Source organism: Sphaeramia orbicularis, chromosome 8 (assembly GCF_902148855.1).
Source record: "Sphaeramia orbicularis chromosome 8, fSphaOr1.1, whole genome shotgun sequence".
In the NCBI taxonomy this organism is placed as follows: Eukaryota; Metazoa; Chordata; class Actinopteri; order Kurtiformes; family Apogonidae; genus Sphaeramia; species Sphaeramia orbicularis.
The window spans coordinates 14,519,047-14,543,766 of NC_043964.1; the positions used below are offsets into that span (position 1 = coordinate 14,519,047).

General features: G+C 32.4%; 1 protein-coding gene across 1 annotated transcript; it reads right to left on the reverse strand.

Annotated features, from left to right (window-relative positions):
- Window positions 1-14,021: 14,021 nt before the first annotated feature.
- Window positions 14,022-24,609, reverse strand: gper1 (G protein-coupled estrogen receptor 1). The gene is made up of 2 exons (XM_030141854.1): window positions 24,557-24,609; window positions 14,022-15,537 (listed from the first exon to the last, which is right to left on the reverse strand). Exon 2 carries the CDS (start codon window positions 15,199-15,201, stop codon window positions 14,101-14,103), a length of 1,101 nt encoding a protein of 366 aa, XP_029997714.1. The 5' UTR covers window positions 15,202-15,537; window positions 24,557-24,609; the 3' UTR covers window positions 14,022-14,100.
- Between the last annotated feature and the right edge of the window lie 111 nt (window positions 24,610-24,720).

The window sequence follows — 24,720 nt, forward strand, 5'->3', positions numbered from 1 at the left end:
GCTAAAATTAATTTGTTTTTGATTGTGTAATAGTGTGCTATAATATGTTGCAAATAAACATTAATTTTAGGCAACATTTAGGCTATATAATGTAAATTTTTAGAGGTAAGTTTGATTTTTTTTTATTTTAATTTTTTTATAAATTATTAGAAATTTCAGGCGACCCCAGACATTCAAAACGGAGACATTTTATTTGCTAAAATTAATTTGTTTTTGATCATGTAATAGTTTGCTATAATATGTTGCAAACAAATGCTAATTTTAGGCAACATTTAGGGTATATAATGTAAATTTTATTAGTAAGTTTTAATTTTAAAAAAAATTTTTTTTATAAACATTAGAAATTTCAGGCAACCCCAGACATTCAAAACAGAAACATTTTATTTCGCTAAGATTAATTTGTTTTTAATTGTGTAATAGTTTGCTATATGTTGCAAATAAACATTAATTTTAGGCAACATTTAGGCTATATAATGTAAATTTTTATTTTTAAGTTTGAATTTTTTATCAATTACAAGAAATTTCAGGCGACCCCATTTGAATTCCAGGGGACCCCACATGGGGTCCCGACCCCAAGGTTGAAAAACACTGGTTTCAATGGTTCACCACATTTAAGATTAACTGTACCTGTTTTATAGATCCCTTCGTAAAATGACTGTATTTATTATTTGCATTTTTGTCAATGTTTTATGAAATTGTCTTGAATTTTTTTTTCACATTTTATTGCTGACCTGTACTGTTGTTAATTTGAGCTATTTTTTAATGAGTTTTTAATTTTTACACTACTGATGAATAGCAATTTTTTTTAACTCTTTATTTTTGTATTATGCCCTGTATCAGCATACTACACAAGTGTCTATAAATAAATTAAGAAAAAATTTAAATAAATAAATACAGCTCTTAAAGGTAAAGGTGTTATAGTAAAATGAAAATACTCCACCACAAGTAAATGTTTTATTTACAATAAGTGGCTTGAAGATGTGTTGGAGTACAAGAATACTGCTAAGAATATACTTTTAAATCCCTTCTGACCAATCTATTGTTTGTTTCCATGTTTTCAGAACCTTGGGAACATTCCTGGTGGTTTGTTTTTAGATGTATAATTTGGAGATCACATAAGCTTTTAACAGCTACTCTTTCATTAACAGCTACATGTTATATCATCCTAGACAACTGTATAAATACTGCTGCTGTGGTTCAAGCCAGTCTTGCAATATTTAAATATTCTGCAGATACTTCATCATGGGGCATTATAATAACTGCCATGCTGAACCCACTCGACATTATCACATTATCTTGTCACTGCATAAATATAAAGGCTTTGCATGTAAGTCAATTTTTGTTCTCTAATCCTTCAAAATACTTTGCCAAAACAGATTAATGGGATCTGCCTCATCATTACTTCGACATATGAAACTCCAGTCTTGTTTCTTTTCCTATCTAACAGGCCAATCTGTTCTATTCAGTTCTTTTCCTGTAAGGGTTTTTAATGTACAAATGCAATTATATGTGTTATCCATTATTCAGGCACTGAGGTCCACCGAGTCCACTGCCTCATAATTATACATAAGCCATGGACTATTCAGTTATAATTACTTTGGCATCCCCCTCCCCCTCCCATCTTATAGTTAGACATTATCCAACACCTTTCTTGTGTAAGAGGTTTTTTCTGTCACATGTAGAACCATGTTTTCCCCATACATTATTTACTTCCATAGATAAGAAAACACAAATTTGAATAAATTAAACAAGGAAGCACAAAATAATGATGATAAAAGGATGTAAATATACACTGAATGTGTTTTTTTTTTAGGAATTTATTAGGTTCATCTGCACAATTTAAAGGAATTCTTACTTTTGCGATGCTAATCTTCTTTTTAACAGAGGAGTGTTGAATGAAATCTCACAATTTTGAGGCTTTGTTGCTTTTCTAAATATATTTGTCTGTCATAGCTATTGGAAATATCTTCCCATTTAACCCATAAAGACCCAATGCTACTTTTGGGCCAGTTCCAAAATGAATTTTTCTCTATATTTAACCATTTTTAAGCAATTTATCACCATTTATTGTAATATTATCCTCTTTATTTTGACTTTTTTTCTAGTATAAACCATATATTTTCCTATATTTAATTCACTGATCACGTAGATGTTCGTAATAGCTCGGAGTAAATCCAAAGGTTATTATATCAAAACAGAGAAAACTGAAGAAAAAGTTATATTTTTATCAAAACATATCGTTAACTGAATGCCAAAACAAGTGCGTCCATCACTGTCATTCCATGGGTTTTACTGGTGAATCAATATTGTAGAAGATGATGTGTTTCCATGGTAACTATGGAGCTTCTAAACATCCAAATCGGCCATATCTGATGACCATGAAACTGTATTTTACACCAATTATTCACATGTATTGATAGGATTAGTGGATCAACAGGTATTAACCCTTTCATGCACAAATTATGAGAACCTTAATCAAATTTTTTTCCTGAGTGTTTTTATTCCTCTTTAGGCATGAAAAAAACAATGTGATAGAAAATTTTCTTCTGAGAAATAAATAAAAAAAATAAATAAAATAAAAATAATTGTAAAAAAAAAAAAAAAAAAAAAAAAAAAATTAAAAATACATTTTTAAAAAAGTAATAATGACAAAAAAATTGTTATGAATCTATTTTTCATGAAGTTGCAAGAATATCCACTCAGCTGGACACCACACGTTTAATTTTTGACGCACAGAAACATGTATTTACTGATAAATTGTGTGAAAACTGTGGGGAAGGCTTGTGATTCTGGGGGTTTATCCTCAAGAGAGATCTACATAATGTTACCAATTCATGTCAGAAAAGACATGTAGTGTCTTAAAACTTTTATAAAGATATGTATAAAGAAAAAACAAAAACAAAAAAACAATGAAAAGAACAACAAAATCCATGAACATACAAGAGAACAGCTGTAGAATAGCTGTCCACTGTAGTGACCACTATGCATGAAAGGGTTAAACAGTTTAGATCAGTATGGTTTTGGTTATAAGTGGCTGTTTGGGTCTTTATGGGTTAAAACAAAGTGAAACAACAGTTAATTAATATAGAATAAACAAATATCTCTGCAAAATGTAGCAAATGTCAATAAAAATGAATATTAGAGCTATTATAATCTACTCATTGCAGGGATTTTGCACTGTACTGAGTTGTTTATATACCTTTGGACTTTTTTTTTTTTTTTTTTTTACACATTAAAAAAATAATCCGTCTGAATTTGTCTTGTATTGCTTCCTCATAACTTGCCTAAAAACGCTTTAAAAACGTAAAGCTTTCTTGTGTAGATTTAAGCCACAAACCCTTTGTTTAATCTAGCATCTTCCAGAGGATGTTTTGTGAGTGTGAGCCAGAGGAAAAGTCCCACCCCCTTTTCCTTTCTATGACGTTGGTGAATGCAAACCTTTAACCTGACTCAGTAGCCTCAGCTGTACACACAGTCCGCTGTCGGCTTCTTCTCACAGCACCTAAGATGTGTGTGTTTATGTGCGAACGCGTGATGCAACGATGACTCTTCGCCTTTCTCCTGGGATTGAACTTGACGGGTCTTGACCTCTGATGTCTAGGTGTTGCCTTTTGTATCCATTTACTTGACAGTCCTCGTTGCGTCATGTCTTCCTTCCTCTGTGGCTTTGATAATACCAATAATTCATGCACTGTTTGCACATGAACTGCAGCTTTTACAAGAGTCTAAAGCACGTGGCGTTTCCTATTCTGTCCTCGGCTGCACTGAGAGACTGAAAGAGAAAACCGTGAAGCCTACATCCTCGTAAACACTGACTTTTTTTTAGTGTCTTACGTATCATGTACCACAACATGTTGAGCATTTTTGCAGACCTCTAATAAACAATCAGTCCAACAGGCTTCTGTGCTGTTTTCCCAGGCTGCTGTGACAGCTACAGCTGGAATAACAGTTTGTGGTTTGGACTCCTGTTTCCCAGTCACGCTATTATCTCCAGCCCGCTTATGTGCAAACACAGCCCAGACCTACCTCAGGCTGGCAACACACAGATTTTATATGTTAATATCAGGGATGTAATGATTACCGGTATAATGATAAACCGCAGTAAAATTCCCCACGGTTAGTATTACTGTTTTGATTCTAATTATTATGATAACCGTGTTTGATTACCGCACTTTCAACACAAACTTGAAATGGAAAATGGTGGAACAATGGCTATAAGGTGCCATCTTTAATGCACATTTCTATGTTTGGTGTGGCATTCACTGTTTTAGACTCATGTTCGTTCAGGTTCCACATTTAGACCAGTACGAGCTAAAGTGGATCAAAAATTAGTCAAATAAGAACAGAATAAACTAGAAATAATGACAAATACAAATGTTTCTCACACCATTACACTAAAAATACACTAAAGTATACAAAAATATGCAAAAATACACTAAAAATATAATAAAGTACACTAAAAAAATGTACAAAAATACAGTAAAATATGCCAAAAATATGCAAAAATACACTAAAAAGATACTAAAGTATGCAAAAAATGTGCAGAAATACACTAAAAACATACTAAAGTATACTGAAAATAAGCAAAAATTCAGTAAAGTACACAAAAATATGCAAAAATACACTAAAATATGCCAAAAATATGCAAAAATACACTAAAAACATTCTAAAGTATATAAAAAATAAGCAAAAATATACTAAAGAACACAAAAAATATGCAAAAATATACTGAAGTATACAAAAAAATATGTAAAAATACACTAAAAACATACTAAAGTATACTAAAAATAAGCAAAAATACACTAACGTACACAAAAAATACGCAAAAATATGCTAAAGTATACAAAAAATATGTAAAAATACACTAAAAACATACTAAAGTATACTAAAAATGAGCAAAAATACACTAAAGTATACAAAAAATATGCAAAAATATACTAAAGTATACAAAAAAATGTGCAAAAATACACTAAAAACATACTAAAGTATACCAAAAAAGTGCAAAAATACACTAAAAACATACTAAAGTATACTAAAAATAAGCAAAAATACACTAACGTACACAAAAAATAAATAAAAATAATAATAATAATAAAAATAAAATAAAGTAAAAATACACTAAAAACATACTAAAGTAGACAAAAGATGTGCAAAAATATATATAAATACATATCTTTAATACACATTTGTATGTTTGTTGTTCACATGTTAATATTTGAATGTTTCTGCAACAGAAAGTGCATTGTGCCTATTATTTTATGTGTTTTTTGTTGTTGTTGTTGTTGTTGTTGTTTTTGTTTTTTTTTTCAAATTATTTCAGGTTGTGTATAAATACTTTTTGAACATTTCCAGCACATTTCAACAATACCGTGATAATAATGATAACCATGATAATTTTGGTCACAATAACCATGATGTGAAATTTTCATATCGTTACATCCCTAGTTGATCTACTGACATAACTGTAGGTGTAACATAATTATCTGCACCCTTTTAGTCCAAGCTGTATTTAAAAGCATCCTTCTGTCAATAAAATGAAAGCTCATCACATGCTGCATCAGTGAAAGCGTGTGCATTTTTGAAAACAACACAAGATTACAGAAAAAGAATTTATAATGTTTGCTCTCACACACCACCACACACAGAGGCTGTAAAAGTTTATGACCTGAATCAGCCCTCTGGTGGGATATAGAAAAAATATTTAACCTGTGCCTGTGTAACCTGGTAATCATGGCTTTAACCTGAATAAAATGTCGTAAAAATATATAAAACTAGTTCATATATGCATAATCTGGCATTTTTGTCTATTTATAAAGGGGTGAAGATTAGTTCTGATTGTAGTTTAAACAGCAAATTTGGGCTTTTTCCTCAATAATTTGCACATTTACATCTAAACAAATAATTTTTCAGGTTTTATTTTTATACAATATTAACTTAATTACATATCAGGCAGAAAACCCAGCACAAATTCTCTCTGTGTTTTAGACATTGTTTGGTAAGAGCTGCATTAGTTTCTCTATCATTTTATCGCTGGTTTCAGGGTAAATGTTAAAGGTGAGAAACAACAAAAGATTATAGCCAGTCCACGCTGTCAACGCTGAATGATGTGTTTACTCAGTCTCATCCCCTCCCGGCAAAAACAACACCTGCCTCTTTGCTTTACCATCATCCTAACAAGGACCGACAAGCGGAGCAATAACTCACTGTTTTCTTTATTTGCTTCAATATCAATATAAACTTAGGCACCATCTGTTGTGGATTAACCCCACAAAAGTGCCTTAAAGACATAACAGTTCAGAAATACAAGATGCATCTGTATTGCATGTAGCGTTAAGCTGTAAATTGCTTTTTTAACCTTTTCACGCATGAATTATGAGAGCCTTAATCAAGATTTTTTTTTTCCTGAGTGTTTTTATTCCTCTTTAGGCATGAAAAAAAAGGGTTTGAAATGTTTTTATGAACCTATTTATCATGGAGTTACAGAAATGTCCACTAGGCTGAACACCATTGTTGAGCCGCATTACGTAATAAATTCCCATTATGTAATAAAAGTTCAAAATGTTATAAGAATGTCACGTCATCTTGTAATAAAGCCGCATTATGTAATAAACTGACGCATTTTGTAATAAACTACCTCAGTGCATTATATAGTACATTTTTTCGCATCATGTAGTAAGTTATTACAATTTGAGAAGTTTCTTACAAAATGCACTTGACACATTTTTATTTTCATCTTTAAACTGTGTGGTTAAAGTTGTGATTCCATTACCTGTAGCTCCCGTGACTAAATTCTTCCTAATTGCTCTGAAATTATAATATAATTTCGATTGTTATTACATAATGAACCATGTTATTACATTTTTAAAAAAAATAAAAATGTGTCAAAATGCATTGACGTAGTTTACTACAAAATGCATCAGTTTATCACATAATGCCGCTTTATTACAAGATGACGTGACATTCTTATTACATTTTGAACTTTTATTACATAATGGAAATTTATTACATAATGCAGCTCAACACACCATTCGTTTGATTACACTGGTCTACAATTTTTTTAGAAATGATTTGCTTCAGACATTAAATGTGCTAAATGTTACGTATTTTAATAAGATTTATTGGAAAATAAATGACAAAAGTGCCGGTTTGCTGATGTTTTCAAGGTATATGATTAAGTGTTATTACACATATATATTGGTTTATGTACATTTATATAATAGTTTTATAAATCTTCCACTAAATAGAACCTGTAAAGTGAATGTATTCCAATGTGCAGACAGTGTTTTGAAGTAGATCTGAGACAAATATTCCTTTTGAGTCAAACCCATTCTCTCGTTAATTCTTGAATTTCACATTTTGACCCAAAGCTGTATCTTGGAAAGTTCAGCCAACCAGCATTTTTGACTTGACTTTTCTTTATCAGTGACTCTCATGTGGTAAAATTTCATTACTTTTATTCTGGAAGCATTTTCCTTGTAGACCAGTGTTTTTGAAGCAAAGAAACATGTATTTACTGTCATACTGTGGGCAAACTATAATTTTTTTTTTTTTTAAATGCTGCTAATCTGATGTTTTTTCACATCTTGAGATACTATAATACTAGCTATTTTTCAGATAATATGCAAAAAAAAAAAAAAAAAAATCATTTTGTTTTAAAAGAAACTGTTCATTACAGTCTAATTGATTTACACTCAAACATGTTAGTGCAGATCAGGTTTATCAAAAATAGGAAAGTTACAGTAATGGTATGAATTGCAGTGTATGGGATGATGCATAAGTGTCCGCTGTGTTGGTTGATACGAAACTAAAACAACAAAATCCATGAATATACAAGAGAACAGCTGGAGAAGAACTGTCTACTGTAGTGACCACTGTGCATGAAAGGGTTAAGTTTGCTTCATATTGTAACAGTTAAAAAAAAAGCTGTGAATTTGTGTTTCACGACAGGTGAAAATAATGCATGTTGTTGCAGAAGGTTCGATAATTTCTCAAATGATAACAGTAAAAATCAGGTCTCTGCTTCATGTGGGTCCCCTTAAATGAATCATGAACTAAATTATATAAGTTAATTTTTAAATGCAAAAGAAGAATTAGTGCTGACTGACATAGATTGGGTGTCCTATTTTGTTTTCACAAATCAGTGATTGTGTTGTATGGAAAAGATCACTCCCTACTTGTACATGTTTTTTTTTTTCTTCTTCTTTTATTTGGTTATCTACCTTCTTTTCAGTGTTTGGACAGAAAACAAAAATAATATTTTGGCATTTAGAGCAGACAACAGATGTATTATATGTTCATATGATGTCCCGAATGTGAATGTATGATACTGAATATCAATAAAAAAAATAAATCATTCAAAAAAAATTAAGATGTGGTGTCCTTTTTTAATAAATTAGTTAGATTAACCCTTTCATGCGTGATGTCCAGATTTGTGGACGCATAGTTCCTAAGGGTTATAAAGACAGTATTCTCCAAACCACATGGGGGCGATCTCTGTAGACCCTAAACCATACAATGAAAAAAAGGATCATCTTAGATTTAGAACAGGGGTGTCAAACTCATTTTCTTTCAGGGGCCACATTCAGCTCAATTTGACCTCCAGTGGGCCGGACCAGTAAAATAATAGCATAATAGCCTATAAATAATGACAACTCCAAATTTTTTATATGCAAAAAAAATAAATAAATTAAATTATTAAAACATGTACAGTTTTCAAACTATCCAAACAAAAAACAAAGTGAATAACCTGAAAAAATTAAATTTCTGAAGAAAAATTAGAAGAAATAATAATAAGAAAAATTTGATCAATATTATACCTCAATATATGATTTATACATGTGCATTACAGATCAGATCTACCAAGACAAAAAACAGGCAGAATTGCTAAAATTTCACTAATTTTTCTTTAGACATTTCAGGTTGTTCAAATTTGTTCAGGTTTTTGACATTTTATTGTTAAAGGATATCAGAGTTTAATGTTCTTTACAGTAAATCAAAAAGAAAAAAATTGGTGTTGCCATTATTTAGAGGCATGATGTCATATTATTTTTTTCACGTTAAACCAAGAAGAAAATTTGGAGTCATTATTTCTCGATTATTATGCTATTATTTTCAAGTTTGACGCCCTTGACTCTTAATATCTTCTGCACTTTGTAAATTCATGCCGCAGGCCAGATTGGAACCTTTGGTGGGCCGGTTTTGGCCCCCGGGCCGCATGTTTGACACCTGTGATTTAGAACATGGACTGCTCTGTGATCTCATAAAATTAACCTCCTAAAACCCAGCTGTGGCTTTTCTGTCCACAAGAGCTTCACAGCTTTATAAAAAAAAAAAAAAAAAAAAAAAAAAAAGTGTCCACTGCAAAAGACATTCCATAAAATTTAATTTAAAAAATGCATCTGAAAAAACTGTTGCGTCATGATGTTTCCAATATAGGCAATTATTTAACCCTTTCATGCATGAATTATGAAAAAAAGTATCTAGATTTTTTTAGATAGATTTCATTTTTCAAAATTAGGGTAAAGTTGAAAAGCATTTTGAATTTTTTTTTTTAAAATATGGTTTTATAAAGAACATATTTAGCCTCCTGAGACCCAGGAAGGAACAAGTTTAGGCTTTTTTTGATTAAATAATTGGGTATATCATAACAGTTTTTTCAGATGGATTTTTTTTTATTTTCTGGAATGTCCTTTGCAGTGAACAGTTGTTGTTGTTGTTGTTGTTGTTGTTGTTGTTGTTGTTGTTGTTGTTGTTGTTGTTGTTGTTGTGTTTACAAAGCTGTGAAGCTCTTGTCCAAAAATGTGGACAGAAAACCCATAGCTGGGTTTTAGGAGGTTAATTTTATGAGATCACAGAGCAGTCTAAATTCTAAATCTAAGATGATCCTTTTTTTCATTGTATGGTTTAGGGGCTATAGAGACTGCCCCCATGTGGTTTGGAGAATATCGCTTTTACAACTCTTTTGGAAAGTGAGTTAAATATGTCCAAAAATGTGGACGTCATGCATGAAAGGGTTAAACCCATTAATGCTGCTTGAGCTGTGATAGTCTTCGCTGCTGTTTGTTTATTATCCCACGTACCCAGATAATATTCAGGAACATTTGTATAAAAGTTCAAACAATGCATTATTATCTTACAAAAAATATTCTTTGAGACTCATTTATCCATCCAGGTGAACTTACAGCCCAGGGTGTCAAACTCATTTTAATTCAGGGACCACGTTCAGCCCAATATAACCTGAAGTGGGCCGGACCAGTAAAATAATAACAGTGTAATTGCATTATAATAATGTTTACATCTACAAATGTTCATTAAAAATGTGAATAACTTGTAGATATTTATGTTGTATGTATATATTATATACATGGATACTCACAGTTGACATGTGTGGGATAAAAAGCCACTATGCTGATATGAGGACCCCTTCTGGTTAAGGGTAGGTGGGTAATTTACCAACGCTCTAATGTTAATATTTGATGTGTGATGATGTGATATGTTTGGAAAAAGGAATAAAAAATGCAAGTCATAAAAAAAAGTGAATAAGATGGACAACCTGAAGTGTCTTAAGAAATATAAATGCAATTTTAACAACATTATGCGTCTGTTTATCATTTACACATGTGCATCACAACTTACAGATCACAGCGGATCTACAAATGCACAAAACATTTAGTAACAGGCAGAATATTGTTAAAATTGCCCTTACAGGTTGTTCTTTTTTTTTTTTTCTCAGATTATTCACATTTTCTGCAAAAAGGATAGTTTCTATTTTTAAATATTTTCATGTAATTTGATATTTTTTACACTAAAACAAAGAGAAAATGTGGAATTGTCATTATTTATCGGTTATTACACTGGTCAACAACAAATTTATTGTTTAAGTTTTTTGAGCCGATTTAGGATAATTTTGGTGTGCTGAATCCAAAAATCACATTAATTTTGCTCAATCAGGTCAACTTTCTGAACTATGCTACATATTGGCTTTTTAACATTTTTGCTTACATTTATGGGCATTTTCACATCATATGATACAAAATTCTTTCATATTTCTTGCAATAAACGAGTTCTGAAGATTTTACTTTTGCCAATTTATGATTAATGGGTTTTTTTAATATTACAGGTGAATGAAATGGCTTCGACTAGAAGATCTTGCAAAAATAAGTCTGACGTATTCTGCTACATCTGCGGTGAATACACCATTGTACCTAACAGGAATCAAGTCACAAGTTTCGTAAAGTGTGCTTACCAATCTTATTTTGGTATTAATTATTATATTTTGTGAGAAGATCAAATTTTTCAAAATCAAATTAGCAAAAAAAACCTGACCTGACTGAGAAAAACAGATGTCATTTTTGGATTTAGCGGTGCAAAATGGTCCTAATTCAGTTGAAAAAACCCAGACAACTTGCAAAAAACATTTTTTTGTCACCCAGTGTTATGATTGTATTTTACTGGTCTGACCCACTTTAGATCAACTTGGTCTGTATGTGGGACCTGAACTAAAATGATTTTGACACCGTTGATTGTTAATATCTTCAGTGTAATTCTTACATTTCACAAATTCATCCCACAGGCCCGTTTGGATCCTTTGGCGAGCCCGATTTTGGCCCATGTTTGCCGTATGTTTGACACCTTTACTTACAGGACAGACGGTAACATTTTTCTCCTCAGTAACATTTTATTTACTGTCTTTGTCTCCTAGCTAACTAAACAGACCCAAAACATTTAAAGAAAACAATACAATGTGCAGATGAACATGAACATTTTAAGGATTGTATGTGCAATTGTATTCTACTTAAAGAAATACACACATGAAATCCTTCTTGGAGTGTGCGTTCTTGGTGCTTTTGTTTCTTTGTTCAGAAAGTGAGCAGATTCATTGAGACTGGTATAACTATGACACAAAAAGCTAAGTAACAGATGAAGAAGTTTGAGGTAATATTTAACCCATAAAGACCCAAAGAGCTACTGACGAACAAAACCATCTGCTGATCTAAACTGTTTAGTACCTGTTGATCCACTAATCCTGTCAATACATGTGAATAATTGGTGTAAAATAATTTATCATCTTCTCATGGTCATCAGATATGACCCATTTGGATGCTCAGAGGCTCCGGAGTTACCATGGAAACACTGTCATCTTCTACAATATTGATTCACCAGTAAAACCCATGGAGTTGGATTAATGAGAGGGAATGACATTCAGTTAATGATATATTTTGCTGAAAATATCACTTTTTCTTCAGTTTTCTGTGTTTTGATATAATATGATAATCTTTGAATTTACTCTGAGCTTTAATGAACATCTACATGATCATCAGTGGCTTAAATATAGGAAAATATATGGTTTATATTGAAAATCCTGTTTTAACATGCTGCTCATTTTAATCTTATACTGCAGTATTTATGCATTATTTATTATCAGGTTTTACTGTTATTATTGTAATATAGGATTCATTTTTATAGGATTTTTATGAAGTACATTGCTGGTTCTGAGAGGTGATTTCGTGTCATGTATATACCAAGGTTATAATATTTTTGGATTTTTCATTATAGTTTAGTTTTATTTGGTTTTGACTTTTTTTTCTCTAATTCAGTTAGTTTTAATTTGTTTTTAGAGCAGGTTTGCTAGTTTTTATTAGTTTTCTTTACTTTCTAAATGCTTAGTTTTAGTTTAGTTTTAGTTTTTTCATATATTTTATCTTTTTCATTGTTGTATTCACATACATCCCAGACAGGACTCTGCTGCTTTCTCCCAACTTTAGTCTCCATGTTTCCAGGTAGAGTGGGGACCAGAAGACGACACTAAACCACAAGTGACGAGAAGTGACGGACCATCAAATATCATATGGTGCCAGCAGCTGAAATTGCTAGTGCAAAATAAATTGATTTCATATCAATCCGACATTGACAAAGACGAAAATGAAGGGAATTTTATCCATAATTTGTATCCGTTTTTGTTAGTTTTGTAAGCACACAATACAGTTTCAGTTAGTTATAGTTTTTTCTTTAACCCTCCAGTATCCGGGTGTGCCTTTTAGTCACACTTTGCACTTCGTTTTAAAAAACTTCATATTATTTTTCACAATTTAAATAAGGTTAGAATTTAAAAGTTGTTCATTTTTGCATGATCTTTAAAATTCTGGCCACCAACTAAAATGTGCACATTGTAAACAAAACAAAATTACAAGACTAGCATCTGTCTCCCAAGTGTGCCTAAAATGCACTATTTCTTCCATTTGATATGTATGATTAGGGCTGACCTTGATTTACAAAAATAAAATCAAATTAGAGCAGAAAAATAAATCAATATTTAATAGTAGGATTTATAGGTGTACATTTTACGCACACTTGGTGTCAGATGCTAGTATTTATGAACATTTGACCCAGCGCCAAAAATAATAATGCAAATTAACCAATGTTGGAGTTAATCATTGACATATGCCAGGATGAAAAAATCAAATAATATGTCATCCACTTTTTATGTAGTATATTGAAAAAAAAAATTTTTTTTTGTTTTTTGCATCCAAAAAAATGGTTTGTTTACATTACAAACACGACATTTAAAGGGTTAAAAAATGTGACAATTATTGCGTATTTGGTATTTTTATTTATGGCTCAAGTTGATGAAGTAGAAAAAAGGGTAAAAGAATTAAAAACAAACTGTATGAATTTTTTTTTTTTTACATAATTCCACAAGTGTGTGAAAAAGGCACACTTGGTGCTTAGTAAGGGCCTTGCTGGACGGGATACCGGAGGGTTAATTATAGTTTTTATTTATTTCAGTTAACGAAAATGTTTTTACAATTCTAGTTTTCATCATTCGTTAGTTTTCATTAATGATAATAATGTTGGTATATACTACATGTAATGACAATAAAGTGAACCTTGAACCTTGACAAAGTCAAAATAAGGAGGATAATATTACAGTAAACGGTGATAAATCACTTAAGAATTGCTAAATGTAGAGAAAAATTCATTTGGGAACTGCCACAAAAGTAGCGCTGGGTCTTTATGGGTTAACACAAGGTGAAATATCACTTGGATGTGATGGGTTCTTAGCATATTGAGTTGTCTGCAACAGTTGTCTCTTTTTTGAAGTCACACTTCTGACACTTCATTCCTGACCGGGAGGCGTAAATTGAGGCCGTGGTGGCAGAACCGGTTCACTACCGACCAGCTGGCCTTCTGCTTAATGAAGAGCCGCAGCTTGTCCCTGAAGGTTTCCCCTAGAAAGCTGTAGATAATGGGGTTGAGGCAGCTGTTGGAGAACGCCGCGAGGTTAACAATGTGGCCTGTGAGCGGGTAGTCGTGCCACAGGGTGGTAGCGGTCCGCTGCGACGGGTCAGCCGTGCCCTGCAGCAATTGGATGCTGATGAAAACGTTCTCCGGGAGCCAGCAGATGAAGAACACCAGAACCACCACCACGATCATACGCAGCGCCTTCTGCCTCCGTGGCCACAATCCACGGTGCTTCTGGGCTCTCATGAGGATACGTCCGATCAGGGAATAGCACAGACCAATGATGGAGAAGGGCACCAAAAAGCCAATGGTCACCTCCAGCCACTGAATCTCAAAGACGTTGGCGAAGCAGAAGTGCAGCTCCCCCCTGTGCTGCGTCTGCACGATGGTGAAGGGCAGCAGCGTGGCCAGGATAGAAGCCATCCAGATGAGGCCGCAGCTGAGTTTGGCGTACCGCATAGTCCTCAGAGGGCTGCTGCTCATGGAGCTCGCCAAGGCGATGTAGCGGTCAAAGCTCATCCACGTGAGAAAGAAGATACTGCTGTACATGTTGACCTGCAGGAAAAGGGACATGAAGGTGCACAGGACGGCGTAGTCGTAATACTTCTCATTCAGGTTGAACACCTCAATGAGGGAGTCCGCCACCAGGATGAGGTCGGCTATGGCCAGATTTACAAAGTACAGGTCAGGGATGGTCATCTTCTCCCTGTGGTTGAGGTTCACCACCAGGATGAGGATGTTTCCAATAAATCCAATGGGAAAGAGGAAGATGGTGTAGAGGCAGGACAGGAAGAGACCGATGATGTAAGACTGATATTTGTCTGAGTTTTCAGTCCAATCCGTGCTGTTGTACTCATACGACGACGCGTTCACTTGTTCTGTACTGTTAATCCAGACCAAAGAGGTTGTCGCCACTTCCATACTGACTGTGATTGGACTGTCTTGAGTCAAAGGCCTCATGTAAGTCACCTGTAGCACCTACATCATTGAAGCTTATTAGTTCACAGTTAAGTCTCTTATTAAAAGGGAGAATCATCTAGGCTGCGGTGGCACGCAACATGTTTTCATCTTCCAGTACATTCCGGACAAAACAATATCATCTCGGCATTTTGAAGTGAATTTTGTCGTCGTCGATGCGTTGAATCACATGGTTAAGATTGTCAAAACTGTGGACCTGAGATTTTTTTTCCTCCTTTTTTGAGTCATCGGATTTGACGGCCGCTCTGTGTCTTCGAGTGCATGTGCATCTTTATTCAGCGAGTAGAGCTCAGAGTGGCTATTGCTGTGACACCTGAGCTGTTGAGTAGAGAGGAGAAAAAAATAAACATCAACACATGGAGGAAAATTAGGTGCAGACACTTGGAAATATCAATCTAATGGGCTTTCTTATTGCGATATATAAAAAGAAGCAGCATGTTTGGCTAAGTGACAAAACAAAAGGTAAAAAAACACCAGTTTGTTATGAAAACGGTCTTAAAAATGTCCAATATTAAAAGCCACAGAAGTGAGAAAGCACATTAACATTCAAGCCGTAGACTTAAACAGATGCATTGAAATCCCCCTTTAAAATCCTCTGCAAGTCCAAACTCACTCGATCCAGTTCAGACCTAATGACTAGTAAGTGACCAATGAAAAAATGTCATTAACATTAAGTGTGTGAACCTGTTTCCTAACGACGATGTCAACATGCACTGCTCTCGTGACAAATCTGTATTTTACATAAATTTAGGTCGTTGTTTATGGTATTCTGTTCATGCTTTCTTTTCTTATATTCCTCATTTAACCCTCTGGTATCCAGGTGCACCTTTTAGGCACACTTTGCACTTCGTTTTAAAAAACTTCATATTATTTTTCACAATTTAAATAAGGTTAGAATTCAAAAGTTTTTCACTTTTGCATGATCTTTAAAATTCTGGCCACCAATTGAAATTTGCACATTGTAAACAAAAGAAAATTACAAGACTAGCATCTGTCTCCCAAGTGTGCCTAAAACGCACTATTTCTTCCATTTGATATGTATGATTAGGGCTGACCTTGATTTACAAAAATAAAATCAAATTAGAGCAGAAAAATAAATCAGTATATAATATTTAATAGTTTGATTTATAGGTGTGCATTTTACGCACACTTGGTGACAGATGCTAGTATTTATGAACATTTGACCCAACGCCAAAAATAATAATGCAAATTAACCATACCATCATACTACCATTAACCATTATACTCTTTTATATACATGATTTATACTTTTTTTATGGCACCTAGGACGACTGCACTTTTTAATTTCGTTGTACCTGTACAGTGACAATAAAGACATTCTATTCTATTCTATTCTATTCTATTCTATTCTATTCTATTCTATTCTATTCTATTCAATGTTGGAGTTAATCATTGACATATGCCAGGCTGCAAAAATCAAATAATATGTAATCCACTTTTTATGTAGTATATTGAAAAAAATAATTTTTTTGTGTTTTTTGCATCCCAAAAAAATGGTTTGTTTACATTACAAACACGACATTTAAAGGGTTAAAAATGTGACAGTTATTGAGTATTTGGTATTTTTATTTACAGCTCAAGTTGATGAAATAGAAAAAAGTGGAAAAGAACTGTATGAAAATTTTTTTGACATTATTCCACAAGTGTGTGAAAAAGGCACACTTGGTGTTTAGTAAGGGCCTCGCTGGATGGGATACCAGAGGGTTAATAGGTCTTATGTATTTTATATTATTTTATTGTAATTTTGTTTGTTTTTGTTTTCTTTTCTTTTCTTTCTCTTCTGCCCTGTTAACGTGCTCTTTTATTGGAAGCTCTGTACGAGTCTGGATTCAGATCAGTCTCAAAGTAGACAAAATTTATTCAGATCACAAATAAGGTGGACACTCAACGCTGAGGACTCAAAAACAATGAACCCCAAACATTACATGAACTGTACACTTATTGACCCTGTGGGTGGGCTCACCCGTACAAATGGGTTGGTCTTTAACTTAGCGTTATCTAAAAAGATCAAACAGATGTGGAGCCTTAAGTCTAAGTAAACTTATGCCAACAGTAAGTTTACCCTTATCACCTATATTTGACAACACTATGCGTGTGAATGTGTGTGTTCAGACGTGTATCTAGAAGAAGAAGAACAGAACCTACTTAACTCTTGTGCAGACAGATGTTTCCTATCTTAACAAGCTTAACCTAGGGATAACATACTTTAACTACAACAGAGTACTACATAAATCCTGGTCACAAAGAACTCACTATTAACCCTTTCATGCATAATGGTCACTAGAGTGGACAGCTGTTCAAAGCTGGTCTCTTGCATATTTATGGTTTTTGTTGTTTTATTTCCATATTAGCCAACACAGTGGACACTTATGCATCATCCCATACACTGTAATTCATACCCTTACTGTAAATGTGATGTTCTAGATAAACCTAATCTGCAGTAAACATGTTTGAGTTTAAAACAATTGCTAATTGTTATAAGACTGTAATTAACTGTTTTGTATTTTTTAAACAAAAAGTTTTTTTTTTGTTTTGTTTTTGTTTTTTGTTTTTTTGCATACTATCTCCATGCAGGTATGTTAAAATGTGAGAAAACATCAGATTAGCAGCATTAAACAGATTTTTATTTCATAGTTTTCGCGCAGTATTTCAGTAAATACATGTTTCTTTGCTTCTAAAATTAAACGCGTTGTGTCCAACTGAGTGGATATTTTTGTAAATCCATGAAAAATAGGTTCATAAAAATGTTTCTTTTTTCTCATGCCTAAAGAGGAATAAAAACACTCAGAAAAAAAAAAAAAAAAAATCTTCATTAATGTTCTCATAATTCATGCATGAAAGGGTTAACATTATTGAAGTCAAACAGATTAAACAAAAGAATCCTATGTTAAAACAATAACTAAATACTAAAACAATTCATCCTAAAACTTCAAAATTTTTTTTTTTTTCATTTATTTTGTTCATGAGTGTCGCATTTCATCAGCAAACATTCAATAATCATTCAGTAAACAAACATGTACGCACTCATGCTCGAAAAGGAGCAGGATGAAGAAAATCTTATATTTCCTGACCTTAATGGTTAGCCATACACAACTAGCTATAAAATCATACTGTATAAAGTCAGACAAACCAAACTAAATACATCTAAAGATAATACAAAATGAATACAAAACCAAGTACAAAACTACATGTCCAGAAAGTACAAAACATAAGTAAATATAGCTGACGAAATGATGCAAAAACATTATACCAGACCAAAATAAGAAAATAAAAATGCCACAAGATGCAGTAAAAATACAAAGCAAAATGTAGAACTTATAACTGTTCATATAATCTCATTGTTGTTTCTTTATACACTTTTTTTCAGTTGGAATATGTTTTTACAGTCCCTCAGCTCATTATAAAGAGAATTCCAAAGTAATATCTAAAGTAAAATATATTTCAGCCTTGTTTACTCAGTTGTGGTTCTAGTTATTGTTACTATTGTCATTATCATCATGGTTGTTATTGTTTGCATTATTGATATTTTCTTGTAAGGGTCTTCGTCATCTTCTTCTTTCTTGCCACACCCCCCCACCCCCACCCCCCATTTCAGGTCCAGCATCGAAATGTGGTTCAACAAAACTCATAATAAAGACAGTAGAATATCATTGTACTCATATACTGTAGGAAGTTTCCCTTGGCAAAGCAAATTTGTTCAGCACCAAAAGACAGACAGACTACCATTCTGCTGTTAGGATGCTGGACAGGACAAGTTTAAACACAAAAAAGAAAAAAAAAAGAAAAAATGTCATTAACATTGACTGTGTGAACCTGTTTCTTAATGGCAATGTCAACATGCACTGCTCTCCTGACATAAAATCTGTATTTTAGATAAACCACAGACTTTTGCACAAACTTCCTTTATCAACTATTCAAGACCAACAATTTTAGACGTTTCTTTGTGATCCAACTGACATAATCGACGTCTTTGAGCAAACATGCACAGTCCATAGTGTTTTATCTCCATGAAAACAAAAAAAACCTTTGCAACATTAAAAGATTGATAATAGTTTTCACAGCAACTGTTTATCGTTTATACACCAAACACACGAATATATACTGAACAAAAATATAAATGCACCACTTTTGTTTTTGCTCCCATTTTTCATGAGCTGAACTCAAAGATCTAAAACTTTTTCTGTGTACACACAAGGTTTATTTCTCTCAAATATTGTTCACAAATCTGTCTAAATTTGTGTTAGTGAACACTTCTTCTTTGCTGAGATAATCCATCCACCTCACAGGTGTGGCATATCAAGATGCTGATTAGACAGCATGATTTTTGCACAGGTGTGCCTTAGGCTGGCCACAATAAAGGGCCACTCTAAAATGTGCAGTTTTATCACACAGCACAATACCACAGATGTCACAAGTTTTGAGGGAATATGCAATTGGCATGCTGACTTCAGGAATCTCCACCAGAGCTTTTGCCTGTGAATTGAATGTTCATTTCTCTACCATAAGCCATCTGCAAAGCTGTTTCAGAGAATTCATGAAGAAGACTGTGCGAGGAAAATGGTGGTCACACCAAATACTGACTGGTTTTCTGACCCCCCTGGACCACCCAATACAGTAAAAGTGCACATTTTAGAGTGGCCTTTTATTGTGGCCAGCCTAAATCACACCTGTGCAATAATCCTGCTGTCTAATCAGCATCTTGATCTGCCACACCTGTGAGGTGGATGGATTATCTCAGCAAAGGACAAAGGAGAAGTGCTCACTAACACAGATTTAGACAAATTTATGAACAATATTTGAGAGAAATAGGCCTTTTGTGTACATAGAAAAAGTTTTAGATCTTTGCGTTCAGCTCATGACAAATGGGAGCAAAAACAACGTCGTGCGTTTATATTTTTGTTCAGTGTAGAAAATTTTCTGCTATGGTATTTATAACCTTCTTTTAAACTGGACTCTCTTATCAATAAATCACCAATATCATGGCTGGAAGAGGATATGACTCACATTTAATTTTTTAATATAAAGTCAATCACTCTTGTTATTGAAATATCAACTGAGAGAAACAATCTTGACACCAAAAGTTTAGTTTGCTAAATCTGTAGGTCCCTTGAGAGACTTTTTTGTTTTGTTTTGTTGTGATTCAGATGAAATGTTTTTCTCAGGATGTATATTTTCTACCAAAATGACTTTCAATTCAGCAATTTTAGACGTTTCTTCATGATCCAACTGACATAATCGACATCTTTGAGCAAACATGAACAGCCCATAGTGTTTTATTTCCATGAAAAAAAATACAACCTTTGCCACATTAAAAGACTGATAATAGTTTTCACAGCAATAATTCATCACTTATATTTATAGAAAAGGAGGTACATTTTCTGCTATAGTTTTCATATTCTTGTTTTAGACTGGACTTTCTTATCAATAAATCACCAATATCATGACATGAATAGGATAGAAATGTATTAAATTTAAAAAAAAAAAAAATCCCACAAACGCATTAAAAACACACAAAATATTAAGGGAAAAACTATTTCAACCTCAAGAAATCACATTACATTCTTTAATATAAAGTCAATCATTTCTGTTGTTGAAATATTAAGTGAGAGAAATAATATTGACACTAAAAGTTTAGTTTCCTAAATCTATAGCTCCTTCAAGGGATTTATTGATTTATTTTTTTGTTTGTTTTGTTTTGATGCAGATAAAAAAAAAATTCTCAGGATGTATATTTTCTACCAAAATGGCTTTAAATTCAACAATTTTAGACATTTTGTCATGATACAACTGATATAATTGACATCTTGGGGCAAAAATGCACAGCCCATAGTGTTTTATTTCCTTGAAAAAAAACAAACAAACCTTTGCCACATTAAAAGATTGATCATAAATTTTCACAGCAATAGTTCATCACATATGTGTATAGAAAAGGAGGTACTTTTTTGACCATACTTTTCATATGCTTGTTTTAAACTGGACTTTCTTTTCAAAAAATCACCAATATCATGACTTGAATAGGATAGAAATGTGTTAAATTAAAACATTTTCCCCAGATGCATTAAAAACACACAAAATATTAAGGGAAAAACTATTTCAACCTTAAATAATCACATTTAATTCTTTAATATAAAATCAATCACTCCTGTTATTGAAATATTAATGAGAGAAATAATATTAACACTAAAAGTTTAGTTTCCTAAATCTATAGCTCCTTCGAGGGATTTATTTATTTATTTATTTTTGTTTTGTTTTGGTGTAGATGAAATGTTTTTCTCAGGATGTATATTTTCTACCAAAATGACTTTAAATTCAACAATTTTAGACATTTCGTCATGATACAACTGATATAATTGACATCTTTGAGCAAAAATGCACAGCCCATAGTGTTTTATTTCCATGAAAAAAAAACCCTTTGCCACATTAACAGATTGATAATAGTTTTCACAGCAATAGTTCACCACTTATGTGTATAGAAAAGGAGGTACTTTTTTGACCATACTTTTCATATGCTTGTTTTAAACTGGACTTTCTTTTCAATAAATCACCAATATCATGACATGAATAGGATAGAAATGTGTCAAATTAAAACATCTTCCCCAGATGCATTAAAAACACACAAAATATTAAGGGAAAAACTATTTCAACCTTAAATAATCACATTTAATTCTTTAATATAAAATCAATCACTCCTGTTATTGAAATATTAATGAGAGAAATAATATTAACACTAAAAGTTTAGTTTCCTAAATCTATAGCTCCTTCAAGGGATTTATTTATTTATTTATTTGTTTGTTTTGATTGATGCAGATAAAAAAAAATTTCTCAGGATGTATATTTTCTACCAAAATGACTTTAAATTCAACAATTTTAGACATTTCGTCATGATACAACTGATATAATTGACATCTTGGGGCAAAAATGCACAGCCCATAGTGTTTTATTTCCTTGAAAAAAAACAAACAAACCTTTGCCACATTAAAAGATTGATCATAAATTTTCACAGCAATAGTTCATCACATATGTGTATAGAAAAGGAGGTACTTTTTTGACCATACTTTTCATATGCTTGTTTTAAACTGGACTTTCTTTTCAATAAATCACCAATATCATGACATGAATAGGATAGAAATGTATTAAATTAAAAAAAAAAAAATCCCACAAACGCATTAAAAACACACAAAATATTAAGGGAAAAACTATTTCAACCTCAAGAAATCACATTACATTCTTTAATATAAAGTCAATCATTTCTGTTGTTGAAATATTAAGTGAGAGAAATAATATTGACACTAAAAGTTTAGTTTCCTAAATCTATAGCTCCTTCAAGGGATTTATTAATTTATTTTTTTGTTTGTTTTGTTTTGATGCAGATAAAAAAAAAATTCTCAGGATGTATATTTTCTACCAAAATGGCTTTAAATTCAACAATTTTAGACATTTTGTCATGATACAACTGATATAATTGACATCTTGGGGCAAAAATGCACAGCCCATAGTGTTTTATTTCCTTGAAAAAAAAACAAACAAACCTTTGCCACATTAAAAGATTGATCATAAATTTTCACAGCAATAGTTCATCACTTATGTGTATAGAAAAGGAGATACTTTTTTGACCATACTTTTCATATGCTTGTTTTAAACTGGACTTTCTTATCAATAAATCACCAATATCATGACATGAATAGGATAGAAATGTGTCAAATTAAAACATCTTCCCCAGATGCATTAAAAACACACAAAATATTAAGGGAAAAACTATTTCAACCTTAAATAATCACATTTAATTCTTTAATATAAAATCAATCACTCCTGTTATTGAAATATTAATGAGAGAAATAATATTAACACTAAAAGTTTAGTTTCCTAAATCTATAGCTCCTTCGAGGGATTTATTTATTTATTTATTTTTGTTTTGTTTTGGTGTAGATGAAATGTTTTTCTCAGGATGTATATTTTCTACCAAAATGACTTTAAATTCAACAATTTTAGACATTTCGTCATGATACAACTGATATAATTGACATCTTTGAGCAAAAATGCACAGCCCATAGTGTTTTATTTCCATGAAAAAAAAACCCTTTGCCACATTAACAGATTGATAATAGTTTTCACAGCAATAGTTCACCACTTATGTGTATAGAAAAGGAGGTACTTTTTTGACCATACTTTTCATATGCTTGTTTTAAACTGGACTTTCTTTTCAATAAATCACCAATATCATGACATGAATAGGATATAAATGTGTTAAATAAAAAAAAAATCCCACAAACGCATTAAAAACACACAAAATATTAAGGGAAAAACTATTTCAACCTCAAGAAATCACATTAAATTCTTTAATATAAAGTCAATCATTTCTGTTGTTGAAATATTAAGTGAGAGAAATAATATTGACACTAAAAGTTTAGTTTCCTAAATCTATAGCTCCTTCAAGGGATTTATTTATTTATTTATTTGTTTGTTTTGATTGATGCAGATAAAAAAAATTTCTCAGGATGTATATTTTCTACCAAAATGACTTTAAATTCAACAATTTTAGACATTTCGTCATGATACAACTGATATAATTGACATCTTTGAGCAAAAATGCACAGCCCATAGTGTTTTATTTCCATGAAAAAAAAACCCTTTGCCACATTAAAAGATTGATAATAGTTTTCACAGCAATAGTTCATCACTTATGTGTATAGAAAAGGAGGTACTTTTTTGACCATACTTTTCATATGCTTGTTTTAAACTGGACTTTCTTTTCAATAAATCACCAATATCATGACATGAATAGGATAGAAATGTGTCAAATTAAAACATTTTCCTCACATGCATTAAAAACACACAAAATGTTAACCTCAAGTAATCCCATTTAATTCTTTAATATAAAGTCAATCACTCCTGTTATTAAAATATTAATGAGAGAAATAATATTAACACTAAAAGTTTAGTTTCCTAAATCTGTAACACCTTCGAGGGATTTTTTTTTTAAATTTTGTTTTGTTTTGATGCAGATGCAACTTTTTTCTCAGGATGCATATTTTCAACCATAATGACCGCCATGTATGATTACATAAACATGATATTAATAAATATTCTTGCGAGATGACAAGACAATAAAGCTGACATATTATGCATCTTATCACAAAACATTTAGAGTTGAAACTGAACAGACTTACGTTAAATGCAATGTTTTTATTGCTTCACATGTTTTCTGCAGCCTGTTTTAGCTTTAAAGGCTCTACTTGCAACAGAAATAAAGCACATAAAGTATAAACTATAAGCAGCAACAACAGCAGAGATGTAACAGACAAAAAGCATCACTTACTTTTTAAGTTCGGTGTTTTGCTGCTCCTCCATGCTTGCCTGGTGCAAAGTCAGCGAACCAAAGATTTGTAAATCCCAATCCCCGGCTCCTCTTCTGCACCACCTGCTGTTTGGCCCAACCCTGTTTGAAGAGGGGGTGGGGAGGGGAGGGGGGGGGCAGACAGA

Excerpts from the sequence above, each read along its gene's own strand:
- gper1 (XM_030141854.1), bottom strand. The coding sequence starts at position 15,201 with ATGAGGCCTTTGACTCAAGACAGTCCAATCACAGTCAGTATGGAAGTG.